At 47.5% G+C, this 14701-nt stretch overlaps 1 protein-coding gene across 12 annotated transcripts in view; it reads left to right on the top strand.

Moving 5' to 3' along the window:
- mapta (microtubule-associated protein tau a) overlaps positions 1-14701 on the top strand; it is a 22415-nt gene extending 7714 nt beyond the window's left edge. Inside the window, exons 3-17 of one of the 12 annotated variants that reach the window (XM_030339541.1) lie at positions 1399-1497; positions 2230-2319; positions 3304-3318; positions 4029-4829; positions 5279-5307; positions 5645-5791; positions 6246-6300; positions 6832-7079; positions 7344-7436; positions 8135-8227; positions 9075-9167; positions 10426-10507; positions 11088-11194; positions 12233-12374; positions 12832-12971. In XM_030339541.1, coding sequence (XP_030195401.1) covers positions 1399-1497; positions 2230-2319; positions 3304-3318; positions 4029-4829; positions 5279-5307; positions 5645-5791; positions 6246-6300; positions 6832-7079; positions 7344-7436; positions 8135-8227; positions 9075-9167; positions 10426-10507; positions 11088-11194; positions 12233-12374; positions 12832-12836 — 2099 coding nt within the window. In that variant the 3' untranslated portion in view covers positions 12837-12971. Of the gene's footprint in view, positions 1-1398; positions 1498-2229; positions 2320-3303; positions 3319-4028; positions 4830-5278; positions 5308-5644; positions 5792-6245; positions 6301-6831; positions 7080-7343; positions 7437-8134; positions 8228-9074; positions 9168-10425; positions 10508-11087; positions 11195-12232; positions 12375-12831 lie in introns of all 12 variants that reach the window. The other 11 variants (XM_030339540.1, XM_030339538.1, XM_030339544.1 and 8 more) reach the window with 11 other exon arrangements.

Here is a 14701-nt window from a genome sequence, read left to right as displayed (position 1 = left end):
GAGTGCCTATAGGGTTGAGCTGAAATAACATTTCTGCCAGCATGTATCTAAAGACCGCCAGGATCCTAGTCGCTCTGCAGAGACCCTGTGAGCCCATCTTGCCATCCAGGGCCTCTCAGAAGAGAAGTGATTCAGTCCTCCCAGAGGTAACGTCTCTGTGGCGGTTTAACTCATCGCTGATAGGTCGAGCCGGTTACGTGTTTGGTTTTCGACAGCCAGCCAGGACAATAGCATTAATGCACCCGGCGTAATCAAAGCATTGTACTTTCAGTTAGTTGCGATGCACCTACCATCCGCTTCGTGTCTCTGCATGGTGACGTCGATCTTTGCATATGTGTTGTACACAGAACTGTGCATCCAGACATCAGGTTCAGGCAAGATCATATAGAGAGGTTGTAGCTGGGTGCCAGTTCATGATCTGTGGTGAGCTCCAACCATCTGTGTCCCCCCGTGGTCCTGTCTCCCCATATGGCCATCTAGTACGTAGCCTAGCCTTCCCTGGCCTCCAGGCCTCGTTAGTGCCCTCCTCCTCCCCATTTATATTTCCCATCAGGCCTTGCACACAAAGGACACAGTTGTCAGGTACGTCAACCAAAACCAAGAGCAGTTTACCCATGGTTCACCATCCAGTCGGTGCTGTACTTGACTTACTAGGAGGTGCAGCCGAACGTGTAGCATTGTAGCAGAGCTAAGTAAACATGCTAAAGGCTTTCATGGATATGACGTAAAAGGTTCCATCAATCAATTTAACGTGTTAAAATTATATTCTAATTCATATCTTTGTGTTCCATTATCTTCTTTAAATCTGAGCATATTGGAAGCAACATGCTTTTTAAACAATACAGAAATTGGTTCTGTGTCAAACATCTCCAGCTCTGTAACGAGGGCCTCTCAGAGAGGAACCTCCATCAATGAACCCCCAGGGCCGCTCTGTAGAGGAGGGATATCCCTCTAAGACTGAGTGATGGGTTCATCAGCTCACCTTTCAGGGCGGATCGATGAGAGACATGGTGCGGTGTGGTGACTGATGTTGAGATTTCATGGGCCTCTTAGCATGCATCTAGCTTACATTAGCTGTGAGGCAGAGGAAAGAGTTCACCAAACATGTCTAGATTTTTTTAATGTGAAGCTACTTATTATTGAAACTTTATTTATAATTGTTTTTACCAGATCTCTGCCTCCTTATATGTATTCTTTTGAATTATAATCATGAGAGTTTCTATTGATCATGTTTTTGTACTCTTTGGAAAGGGTCAGAGTGTACAGAAAAGTTTAGGACTATCAATAGAAAGTTTTCTGATGACGATGATTATTTTTTACTACTTTACAGCATCCGTTTGAGATGTTGAATCCTAAGTAAAGGTTGAGGTTCATCATTAACTGACCTTTGATTTCCAGAGGAAGCAGCCGATGCTAATGTAGCTACCTCCATATCGGGGCTCTCTCAGGAAGAAAGCTACCTGCAACCTGATGTCTTTAGTGGGGAGGTGCTCCTTGGTACGGACCACCCATAACTCTACTCTATGCTATGCTAACTAGACTACCGCTACTATATTCCCTAACTGCTACGCTAACCCTGCCTTATTTATCCCATCTGAGCTACAATAACTTTGCTAACGCTACTCTATTCCCTCTGCTAGGCTAACCAGGCTAACCCTACTCTATTCCCTCTCTGTTAGGCTAACCAGGCTAATCCTGCTCTATTCACTCTGCCAGGCTAACCAGGCTAACCCTACTAAATTCCCTCGCTGCTATTCTAACCAGGCGTACACTCTTTTTTCCCCATTCTGCTAGTAGGCTAACCCTATCCCGTCTCTGCTCTGTGAACCAGCCAATGCTATTCATACCCTCTCTGCCATGTGTATGTTCCTAGCCTCCAGTCAACCGCTTAATAGTCTTTATTGCCTCGACGTGTGCTGTTTATTTTCTGTTTACCTCTGCAACGCTAACGTCTTGTTTCTGGCTGACTGCTCAGTGGCCCACCCTGAATAAACACTCAGTGTGGGCCTTCATCCCTTTAGACAACATTTGTAGCTGTACTCTTCTGAACAAGTAAACATAAACACCTACATGTAAACCGCTTCATATGAACCTGCAAATATCCACAAACCTCTGTACAGCTGCACACCTCCTTGAATGTCCATGTAAAGCTCTCCATGTAAATGTAAAGATGCAGTAGCCTCTAACTAACCCTGGGTTCTCCATCCACCAACCCCGGGGCCTGAGCAGAGGAACCGGCCCAGGCTCCAGAGGCTCTGTGCGGGCCCTCAGACCCCGAGAGCGGCCCCTGTGAGGACCATGTTCAGCTTGGTGCCTCTGGTGAGACGCGGACCCGATGTCTGCTGTTCGGCTCCTGCCTTGCATTCGATTTCCCACAACCATGTGCATGTTCTATAAATATATATAGGTTATGTCACGTTAAAAATAATACTAATGTATTTTTTGGCGAAACAAAGTGATCTTGGACGAGAGTTTTCATTTGATTTGTAATTTCATTTCACTAACCATTGATTTCCTGCTTGCTTTGCTTTCTGGTTGGGTCAATTGAATGCCTTTTAAAATGCTCATACTATGATTTGCTTATGCCACTCTGGAGTGGAAATCTTGTGTGTTGAACGACAAACGGAAATGTCTCGAACGAGGATATGAATATGAAGAAGAGAAGACCACGTCATCTTCACACACACACTTGATCCTTTGCCGACATGTAGACCTCCTGTGTTTCAAATAGTTTTGATCAACCAATGGATTCTTAGAAGCTCACAACAAAGTGGCAGTGATTCATGCAACACAATACCGTTTCCCCATTAACTGGTCGGTTTGTTTACATTTGCGGTTGGAAAACGCTGTAGTTGTGTCCACGCCCCCCTCAAGAGCCAGGCTTAATCACGGCAACTCCGCCACGCCCCACACGGAGAGTCACCACGCCGGTCTCTGTGGACGGAGATGTCCGAGCCGGGCAGTACCTCCGCCCAGGCCTCCCAGAATGTCCGATGGAGATCAGGACCCCTGGGTGACGCAACCACATTGGTTCCTCGCTCCGTCCTCATACAGTCTCCCCCCCCCAGGCCTCTGCTGTGGCTGCTCATAGGGTTCAGGTCCTCTGCTCTGAGCTCGGGGTGAACTGGAAGGAATGGGCTGTCGTTGTGTGTGGCCTCTGGTTTAATTTGCGCTGCTTGGTTTTGGATTGAAGGTTTCTACGTCTTGTGATGTGTTGAGATATGAATGGTGGATCATTGTGTTTTACATAAAGGGTCTGATGTTCTGTTTCTCTCCTTCTCTGCCTCTCCCGGTCCGCCACAGGACCTGCTGCTTCAGGTATTTACACTAAAGTAACAATGTACAGAAGTTTTAAAGAAGCACTGTGAAATACATCAACATTTAACCCACATAAACCAGGGAACTAATCTGGAATGTTTGTATATATTTTTAAATGATTGAATATTGAGTCATTAGTGTTTTCACTGTATTTGTTTCACTTCAAATAATCTACATATATTTAAATTAAATAATAGAACCTTTTAGTTGATGTGCTTCAAAGAAACAATAAGTATACAATATATATAAACATCCATGACCATGGATGTTTATATAGTATATAATGACATATACAATTATATAATATATAAGTAACCATGGTCATAGATGTTTTCGTGTTGCACCTTGAGAATCCAATTTCCTTTGAGCACCTTTGATGCGGAAACAGAATACAACTATGACTTGCAATGGAACATCTCATCCACCGGGGGCGACGTGTACCACATCTCTGTTGTGCGGCATTCAGTCCCTGGTGATGTCATTGAGAGAACTCCGATACACCCTGACCTCATTCATCATTCATCCTCATGAGTCATGGTCCTTGTTGGTCACATGGTCACTGTTTGTCTGTGTTGTCATTCACTCACTTTTGATTTCTCCGTAATCTGCCTCCATCAACTGCTCTTCTCCCTGTTCACAACTTGGTTTTCCACCAATGGGGATCTGGTGCGGCGTGCTGTAAATGTCAACGCTAATCTGCTTTCTAAAAGAGCAAACGGAGCCCGACATTAGCACCACTAGCACCATTAGCGAGCTAGCTCCAGCCACCGAGAGCGACCCAGGGCCCGGCAAGGGGGCCAATGGGAAGGGGGATCGCCTCAGGAGCCCTGGAGCTGAGGAAGAGGACGCTGGAGTGATGATGAAGGATGAGAGTGGGAGGAGTATGACTGACCCTTCATGGCCGTCCCAGGACCCGGGGTGCAGCGCCGCGGCCGGGGACCCCCTGGCCCACGGCGGGAGCCCCGGAGTGCCCGACTCCCAGCGAGCCATCAGCCTAGACGCTGCCGAGTGCCTGGAAGAGTCCAACCAGGCTCTGGTCCGCAGCGCCGCCCTGGAGGACCTCACCTCCATCGGGGAGAAGAAGAGGCTCTGGGGCGACCCGGGGCAAGAGGACGACTCGCAGCCACGGCAACCCCCGGCAGAACACCAGCCTCCTCCTGAAGAACATCGGACCGTGAACGGGGCGAGCAATGGGGTCACTTCAGAACATCTGCATTCCCCCGACCCCACGAGTTGCGAGGTGGCTCCGGACGACCCCTCTGAAGAACCCTTAGAATGGCCCTCAGACCTTGAGGGGATGCGTGAGGCCCCACACGCTGCACACCTCAACGGGGGATCTGACGAGGGACAGAGAGCAGACCAGACGTCGGGAGACGAGGCTGAGGGGAGGGCAGATGTTTGTACGGAGTCACAGGTGAACGATGTCACAGAGACCTGCAGATCGACCGAAAACCTCCAGAAAAGCAGTTCACCGGCCAGAAGGTCGATGGTGCCGGTCCCTGTGGTTAAAGGTCTGTTTCCGCGGCCAGTCCTCACCGATCCCAACGCTGCACCCTTCAGTTAATCCCCCCCCCCCCCCCCCCCCCCCCCACTCTTCTGCTTCGGAATGCCACTCAGCCCTGCTCCCCCACACCCCCGCTGGGCGGAGGTCTCAGAGCCAGGCGAAGCTGCTTTACTCCCCTCCACACCCTCTTTATCGTTTCATCACTGTCCTCCATCATTTCATTTTGCTCTTGTTGGTAATGCCCCCTCCCTCCATCCTCTCTGGTGGGCCTCTGGTTGTGGTATTTATGGGCCATTCTGCATGCGTCACTCATCACAAGCTGATTGCGTTCAGGGTTTCTATTTGCCACACACACACACACACACACACACACAGACAGGTGTGCACGTGAGAATGGACGTGGCTTGTGAACTATTCAAAAGATGTGGCTGAGATGTTTCCTTTCTGTCCTCACAGCAAAGATTGACAACACTGGAGAGAAGAAGGTGAGTTAACAAAGCCTTTGTTTGTGAGAGCAGTCATAAATCATAAAGAACTGCTATAAACTATAATATAATTAATCAAGTCCTATTCAGGATCGATATTACCATGATGCATTGGGAACGGTTCATCTACGGTAATGGTCTGGTGTACTTTTGGCAAGGCTTTTGAGTGGTGTGGTTAAGTTAAGGTAAGGGTTTTGGGGGATACAGGGCACACTCAGAATAATGGCATGGAAAGGTTCTAGTGACCGCCCGTCTTTCAACACGTAGGACATGTAAGTATCATCATGCTGCCCTGTCGGTACGACTCTTCATCCATGTTCCTCTTCCTGACAAGAAGACCCAACCCGCGACCACAGCTAGGCCCAGGTCTTGCCCTAAAAAGGTGCCTGCGTTACCCAAAGGCTCCGTAACTCGGGCCCCGCCCTCAAATGGGACAGGCTCCAGCCCCAGGAAGCCGGTCGCTGCAGACCAGAGTCAGTGCAGAGTGAGTAGAGGCCGCCAGCTCTCTGGCTGGGTTTAGCTGCTGCCTGAGAGTGATGCTCACACAGACACGCAAAATGGATGCCCTCGTCTCACTGCCTGTCGGACTGTGTCTTGTGGACCTCTGTTTGAGGGGAGATGTTACTACTACCAGACACTCACTAACCCCAGCCCTGTTCATCATAAGGCTCACATTGCGGACTGTACTAAGACACTCATCTGCAACTCATGCCTGAAATGCTCTCTCTCCCCCTCTCCCTCTCTCTCTCTCTCTCTCTCTCTCTCTCTCTCTCTCTCTCTCTCTCTCTCTCTCTCTCTCTCTCTCTCTCTCTCTCTCTCTCTCTCTCTGTCTCTCTCTCTCTCTCTCTCTCTCTCTCTCTGTGTGTCTCTCTCTCTCTCTTTCTCTCTCTCTCTCTCTCTCTCTCTGAGTTCTTAATTGAGTGTGTTTTGATCTACAGCCTGCAAGTGCCACCAAACCTCAAGTTCCAGGAGCCAAGATTCCCGCCAAAACAGGTAAGATCGGTTAAATATTCCTCTTTTCAAATTAGATACATATATGAATGTATTCATAGGTTATAATTTGTCTATACAGCTAGTTCCAGGAAACCGCCCACTCCAAAAAATGACCAAGGTAAAAAGACCCCATAGGGCGGCTAGCCAATCAAATGCTTAGACGCTGAGACGCAGAAACCGCACAGCCATGGTGTGATCAGGTCTGCTCTGAGATCAAGACCCTGAGACCTGAGATCAGGTCCAGCATGAGACCTGAGATCAGGTCCACCCTGACAGAAGGTCCATCCTGAGACCTGAGATCAGGTCCAGCAGGAGATCAGGTCCACCCTGATCACACTTTGTTAACTTCTAAGCAGCAGAACATCTAGTGCCTTTAATAAGCTTGTGGATTGGTTGGTAGACTGGCTGGTTTGGTTTGCTTTGATTGGTGGCCGGTTGGTTTGGTTGATGGTTGGGGATTGGCCTAATGGTTTGAACGGTTGACTGGGTTGATTGGTGGATGGTTGCTTGACTGGTGTCCTGGTGCCACAGTAGACGGCGCCAGTGGCCAGAGCAGCCCCAGCACCCCCAAGTCCCCGGGCAGCATGACCCGGGCCGCACTGGAGGCCAACAAGGTGAAGAAGGTGGCGGTGGTCCGCTCAAGCCCCAAGTCCCCTGGCTCGCTGAAGAGCCGCTCCCCGGCGCCGCTGGCCGCCGCCGCCCCTCTGCCGGACCTGAAGAACGTCCGCTCCAAGATCGGCTCCACAGACAACATCAAGCACCAGCCCGGCGGGGGAAAGGTAACCGCGACCACCAAGTCCCCCCCAGCGATGATTTGAGAGTTTAGTAGGTGTTGGATTACAGAAAAAAAACACATAAGGCCCCTTGTGGGTCATACTAGTCCACTCTGAATCCGGTGCTATGACCTAAGAGCTGTACCATAGTTCGATTTCAGTGTTTGATTTGCACCAGGACCACTCACCACTGACATTTCACAGCCTCACTACACACAGACTCCACGTCTTCTGACCGTCCGCTGACATGCCTTCCTGTGTCCTCTCTAGGTGCAGATCCTTGACCAGAAGATCGACGTTAGTAATGCCCAGGCAAAGTGTGGCTCTAAAGCCAACCTCAAGCATGTGCCAGGAGGCGGCAATGTGAGTACCTTAAGGGTTGACTCAACGCTGAGTCCTGAGTGTCTCTGTAGTTATGATCAAGTCAACCAAACCACTAGTGCTAGAAACCCAGACGCGCTCACCCTCCCTTTCGAGGCGCACACCTGGACTTCCTCTTGACTGCACTGAATGCATTTTTCTAGTTCAACCTCTTTCTGAATGCTTCTCCATCGGGCCTTCTTGTCCTCGATGGTACAACTAGAACTGTTTATAGATTGACCTCATGCACTCTCAACAGCACTTTCAACTTCCTACTTTCATCTTCTTGCATCCCCTAGCCTATACCAATGGAGAGCTGTGAGGAGGCTGACGATTGATAGATACAGACAGAAATTGAGATAGATGAATAATTAGATAGAGATATCGAGAAAGATGAATGATTAGATAGAGAGATTGATAGATAGATAGCCATTGAGGAAGTTGACAATCGATGGCTGTATAGCAAGCAAGCCAGCCAGATAGACAGACGGCAGAGAAGGACTTCATACCGCCTGTCGTGAAACCACTTCATGTGGATCTCTCTCTCTCTCTCTCTCTCTCTCTCTCTCTCTCTCTCTCTCTCTCTCTCTCTCTCTCTCTCTCTCTCTCTGTCTCTCTGTCTCTCTCTCTCTCTCTCTCTCTCTCTCTCTCTCTCTCTCTCTCTCTCTCTCTCTCTCTCTCTCTCGCGTTCTTCTACTCAGGTTCAAATCCTGGATAAGAAGATAGATGTGACCAATGTCCAGGCCCGCTGTGGCTCAAAGGCCAACCTGAAGCACACACCTGGGGGAGGAAAGGTGAGGTACCTGGGGAGTGAACATCACAAGCATAAATCGAGGCAAGGCTAAAATCGAGGATGTTCAATGATACAAAACCATTGGATGGCCTTTATACCTTAATGTCAAGACTCACTGCTTGGAGTTGAAGTGGGAAGAGACTAAAAAAGCTGATCCAGAAGGTTCTGTCCCCTCTCCAGGTCCTTCTCCAAGGTCTGTGCTGTAGGCGCACAGAGGACGTGGATAATGGAGGCTAGATGATGGTTGATTGATTGACGGACAGTTGATGGACTATAGCTGGTTGATGTTTAATGGATGCATCATGGACTATAGATGGTTGATTGATTGATGAAGGACGGTTGATGGATGGATAATAGATGTATCAAAATCCTCAGGTTTTCAAGATGAAACCTAGTGTTGGTCAGCTACCATACTTAGTCCAAAGAGTGCAGCTTTTACTTTGGATACATTTTCGCTAGCATCACCAGCAGAGCTACGGGGCTGGTGATGTGAGCCACCAAGGGATGATCCGCCAAGTCCAGAGAGACTCTGTAGTTATGGTAATCTAAACAAAACCCAAAGATACAAGTTATCCTAACTGAGATCCTCCTCGGACCTCATGTCCCTCCAAGAACACCTCTCCTGTTCTGAGGTCAGCTTGGCAGCACTGCTGTCCCAACACAACAGAGATAACTCTGTTCCAAAGTCAGCTTGGCCGTCCCGACCCAACGGGGGATAACTCTTTTCTGAGGTCAGCTTGGCCGTCCCAACCCAGAGGGAGATAACTCTGTTCTGAGGTCAGCTTGTCCGCACGGCTGTCCCATCCAAACGGGGGATAACTCTTCTTCTACATTGTTAACTTTTCCAGGTACAAATTCTTGAACAGAAGCTGGACTTAAGCAATGTGCAGTCTCGCTGTGGATCCAAAGATAATATTAGGCATGTGGCCGGAGGAGGCAATGTGAGTAGCAAGGGCTGGAGGCTGCATCCTGGACCCCTGATGCACCTCCAACAGAACCGGGCGCCCCGCCCTGCACGAGACTCACCTGCTGTTAACCCTGTGTGTTGGTCCCCCCCCACCTCTCTACCTCACCCAGCCTCTATTAACAGTACCTTCTGAAGGGCATTGCATCATTTCAACTGCGACATAGATGAGTCACAGCTACACGATACCTTCACCTGCTGTGAGCTTCCTAGCTGATGCTCGTTGATTCCATTGAAGGCGTTATCAGAATCAATGTAGTCCATCATGTCATTGCTTTTCCGGCTGATCAATCTAAAGTTAAACAAGGGAGGGTGGCCCTGTAGCAGCTGAAGGTATGCAATGCCCTGGTCTGATAAGAGGATGGTTACAGCCCTAGCCTGGACGTCCTGTTTTGGTGTAACTACTCAAGTAATGTGCTGTGAACTTTGACCCCCCTTCCTCATTCAACATGCATGCCAGTGGGCTGAATGATCTGAGCAGACAAATGGGAGGTGGAGAGAAGAGCCTCCCGGTCAGGAAGCAAAGAGCTGCTGGGCTTTGAGCTCGGACCGCTTGATGACATCCCCACTGACTGACAGCCAGCCAGACGGACAGACAGACAGACATTGAGGGACAGATACAGAGAGACGGTTAGACAGACAGATGGACATTCAGACAGACAGAGAGTGACAGACGGGTGGACAGTGAGCTACTTGAAGACTGACAGTCAGACAGACAGACACACAGTGAGGCAAACAGAAAGGGCAGGCACACCGACAGATTCAGACAGAGAGATGGACGGACAAACAGATAGCCGGGCTGACTGACAGACAGCCAGAAAGATGGGTGGACGAATAAACGTACAGACACACAACAAATTCGAAACATCAACTATAAAACAATATATATTTTTTAAAACAGATCATTTTCAAATGTTTGATTTTAACAGTGTCATGTGACTCTAATCCTGCAAGTTAAATCTGTGACTGCTTCATATGAACTTGGAACAACATAGTTATCGTGATATCGTTAGCAAAACTGATTGCGTAAATTGGTTAGCATGAAATAGTTAGTCAAACATAGTTAGCATGACATAGTTCACGTGTGTAAAGTGTGACAGTGCTATTAATGACTAACCTTCAGAGGCTAACAGGACAATGGACAGCGCTAGTCCCTTCTGTTTACCGTCCACAATGTCCTCTTCTTCAAAGCCTGAATCCTGTTTGGCTTTTTTTCTCCTTTCTTGTCTCTTAAGGTGCAAATCGTGCACAAGAAAATTGATTTGAGCAACGTTCAGTCCAAGTGTGGTTCAAAGGACAACATTCGCCACAAGCCAGGTACGAACTACTTGGAGGGCCTCTGTTTTACTAGCCTACTACGGGAGCGTACCTATATCCCCGGGTCCTATGTCCCCGCTTTGTATGGGGCCGAGGAACATAGGACCCTGTGAGCAAATCTTTTTTTCGTAGGCTGGTAGGGGCACGTACCGCCTTTTTCGCCTCTGATTCGCCTGTGATTAGTTAGAATGGCTCTCCTCCGATTGGTTATGGTTAGGTTTAGGTTTAGGGTTAATCCTCACCCTAACCCTAACCCTCACCCTTTGCACCCGGGGAACATAGGACCTGGGGAACATAGGGATGACCCCCCCTGCTACTACAGGGTTCACATCACAGTAATATAAAGCCTGCTTCAAGGTTCGGTTTTCGGGACACCTGGTGGTAATATCGTGCCCATCCCAGAAAATCAACTATACACACATAACCAGATCGGATATGCTTACCATTGTTGAACAGTTCATAAACAGAACAGAACAATCAATTTTATTGTAAAGCTTTCAAAGTGTGGTGCTGATTGAGTCTCGTATCCTTGTAGCTCAATTGTTTGTTTTTTTTCAATTTTCTTGTTTGAATGATTTAGGTGGTGGAAATATTGAGATCAAGCATGACAAAGTTGATTTCAAAGTCCAGTCCAAAATCGGCTCTCTGGACAACATCGGCCATGTTGCAGGAGGGGGCGGGAGGAGGGTAAGCTAACGCTACATAGCTACAGAGAGTTAAAGCAAACACTAAACAGCAAATTTAGATCTAAAGCTAATGGCTAACGCTACATAGCTACAGAGATCTAAATCTAACACTACTCAGCAACGTTCATATAAAGCTAATGGGTAAAGCTACATAGCTACAGAGAGCTAAATGCAGTTTTAGACCACTAGTGCGTTTTTAGAGCTCTAATCGCATTATTTCCCTTTGAGAGCCCTAGAGATATTAATGAACAGAGCTATTCGTGAACAGAGCTATTCGTGAATAGAGCTTTTAGTGAACAAAGCTATGAGTGAGCAGAGCTATTAGTGAACAGAGCTCTTAGTGAACCAACGCTTCTAGAGCACAATTTAACTTTGAGAGCTCTAGAGATTTTACAGAACAGAGATTTTAAATAAAAAAGCTTGGACTGAACCACAGCTTTTAGAGCATAACTTCATAGCCCCCGAGCTTCAAGTTAACTAAAGCTTTCAGAGCACTAGAACTGTTTGACAGCTAAGCGTTTAGACCATGAAAACCTAGAGTGAACTAGAGCTTTGAGAGCATCAGAACTGTTAGACAGCTTAGCCTTTAGACCAAGACAACCTAGAGTGAACTAGAGCTTTAAGAGCACTAGAACTGTTAGGAAGCTAAGCCTTTAGACTAAGACAACCTTGAGTGAACTAGAGCCTTAAGAACCCTAGAACTATTAGACAGCCACGCTTTTAGACCAAGAATACCTAGTGAACTAGAGCTTTTAAGGAACATGGTTTTTAGAAAACTAGAGCCCTTAGAGAAGTAGTTCACCAACACTTAGGGTTTCCTCCACGCCTTATCGTTCTACACTCATCCTGTTTTCTCTGAGTTTGTTGTCTCATTCATTCACTCATTCATCACTATTCGTTCCCACCATCAGGTGACCATTCCGTGGTTGTTTTTATGTTAAGTTCTGTGCTTTGAAGTTTTATTTTTTTGTGTTTTTTTTGTCATCCCATCCTCTCATGTTTTGTTGGCTGCCTTGGGGGGCGGGGGTCATCTCTCTAGAGAGAGCAGGGCAAGGGGTCAGAGGTCAGCACCTCAGGGAGCCCTTCCCCCGCCGTCTCCCCCCCACTGTCCCCCCCTAGCCTGCCCCCCGCTCCCGCCACCCCCCTCCTCACCAACCCCCTCATAAAGATTGAGGACACTCGTGAGTACCAAAGACCTCTGTTAGTTCAGACCTGTCCGTAGTCTGACCGTTGTCATGTGTTAAGGAATACCTTCCTTTAATGAGTTACCTTGGTCAAACCTTTTCTAGTCCACCAGGTGGTGCTCTAGTTTGTTACATGTTCATCCAAAGTTTCCCATCTGAGATAATAAATTTCCCAGTTGACCTTTATAAGAAAATATTATGAATACTTAACATTCAATATTTAGCCTAGAAGCCCTAGATTAATCAATTAGACTCAAGGTTAAGATAAGATAATGTGCTTTATTTATTTAAAATGTGAAATTTGTGGTGCCGCAGCCGGTAAATACACCACATACAAAAGAAAACTCACACACACACTAAAGTAGTAGAAACGTAGGCAAAAGTTGTTCACATAAATATGTATTTGAATATCTTCTGTCGTGGTTTTCCATCCGTCCTGTGTAACGTTCACCAGATTGAGTCCCACAAACTGACCTTCCGCGAGACGGCCAAGGCCCGCACGGACCACGGCGCCGAGATCGTGTCTCTGGAGGACTCCCCCCGCCAGCTGAGCACCGTGTCGTCCTCCGGCAGCCTCAACATGACCGACTCCCCGCAGCTCTCCACACTGGCCGACCAGGTGTCCGCCTCCCTCGCCAAGCAGGGCTTGTGAACCAGCAGCCCCCCCCCCCCCCCCCCCCCCCTCCCCCCGGAAGAGCCCAGCCTTCCTCGGCCCCTAGCCAAGTTTTCTATCTTAATTTAGCTCCCTCACAGATATCCCAAACCTTCAAGGTGTTACTTAAAAAGAAAAAAAAAGAAGGTAAAGAATGTTGGCCATGCGGTCGAGTTCACGTCTCTGTTGACCTCTGACCTGGTTAGGAGTTAGAGCAGTTTGATGGAGGACGGCCGCAGGCTCGATCCCCAGCCTCTTACCGTCATCATCCATGTCCGAGTCTAATGTCTTCACTCTTAAGTGGTCAAGTTTCCCAAATGTCCTTTTTTCCGTGTGATATGTTCCCCGCCCCCTTCCTACACGTTGCGTATTGATTGGTAGATAAGATTGGAATGCGACCTGTAAGGTCAGAAAAGTGTTAAAACAAAAAATGTACAGGGTATAAAGGAGATATTAGACTAAACGTTTAAAATAAAAGCATAATTCTCGCTAAGGAGATGGTATAAACGCAGCGTTCTGTGCTCTACACAGAACCCTTGAACAGAACGGCTAGAGTAGAAATGATTCTTTTTCCCCCCGTTGGGCACAGGTTCATAAGTGTATTCTGTGGATATGACATGTATTTGATATGGAGAAACATTTGTATTGTGCCTGCTACTGTCAGTGTTAACTTATTTTATACCATACTGCTGAAACTGTAACGCACCAAGCTTGACATAGGGTGGAGATTATACTAGACACATCTAGCGAGTGTATAACCCATGGCCAATGTAGAAAACTAAATATCAAGTGAAGACTAGTTTATTATTGCTTGATGATTGAAACTTTGATCACCCATATCACTACAGTATAAAAGTTGTTAGGATTAGATAACGGGTGTTTAAATGATAACGTAGAGAAGGGATAAATGTTTGCAATCTCCAAATCAGTCCCACTATAAAACAAAGATAACCTGCTTAAGGAAATGACAGCAGACACATTTTGCTTTGAATAGTAGGATGCTCATTTGAGTTTGCCAAATTGAATGCACTTCAGCTTGTCTCAAGGCCTATTCCTAAACCCGCTGGGTGATTTCCCCGTTAATTAACCAACAGTGAAGAACGAGTCAAAGCCTCCCTAGAAATCCTTAACAGAACAAGATCCAGTCCTCATCCGTGGGAATGAACCCTGCATGTAGTCCGTAAAGGTCCTCGCACGCACACACACCTTAGTGTCCTGTTCCCCTGCTGTGGAGATCCCAGGGTCCACGGACTGTATGTGCACAAGGGGTGGAGCATCTTCCAACCAGTCCCTTCCCCGTCGTCCTACTGGTGTGACTCGGTTTAACAGACATGCGGTGTCTCAGGCCGCAACCTTCACATAATAACCTGCATGCTAATATATCGGTTGTCTTGAAACACGACGGCACCATCAGCGTGGCAGATGGCGAGGAGGATCAGGAGGAGTTAGAGACTGAGGAGGAGGAGGTGGTCCCAGTCTTGATGAGGTGGTGCTCTTATTTTGAACTAGAAATAGCTTTCCGTTTGCGGTAAGAAAACTCATCATTTTGAATTTATTTTGACGCTGTACAGTCGTGGAAATGTGATTGCCATCAGTATTGTGGATTTTACCAATAACTGGTTTATGACCTTGTTGCTGTATGTGTATTTGAAAATAAATGCTATGAAATCAC

Source organism: Gadus morhua, chromosome 18, assembly GCF_902167405.1.
Source record: "Gadus morhua chromosome 18, gadMor3.0, whole genome shotgun sequence".
Classification (NCBI taxonomy): domain Eukaryota; kingdom Metazoa; phylum Chordata; class Actinopteri; order Gadiformes; family Gadidae; genus Gadus; species Gadus morhua.
Note: the sequence above shows the minus strand (reverse complement) of the source record. Positions and strands in the feature narration are given on the sequence as shown.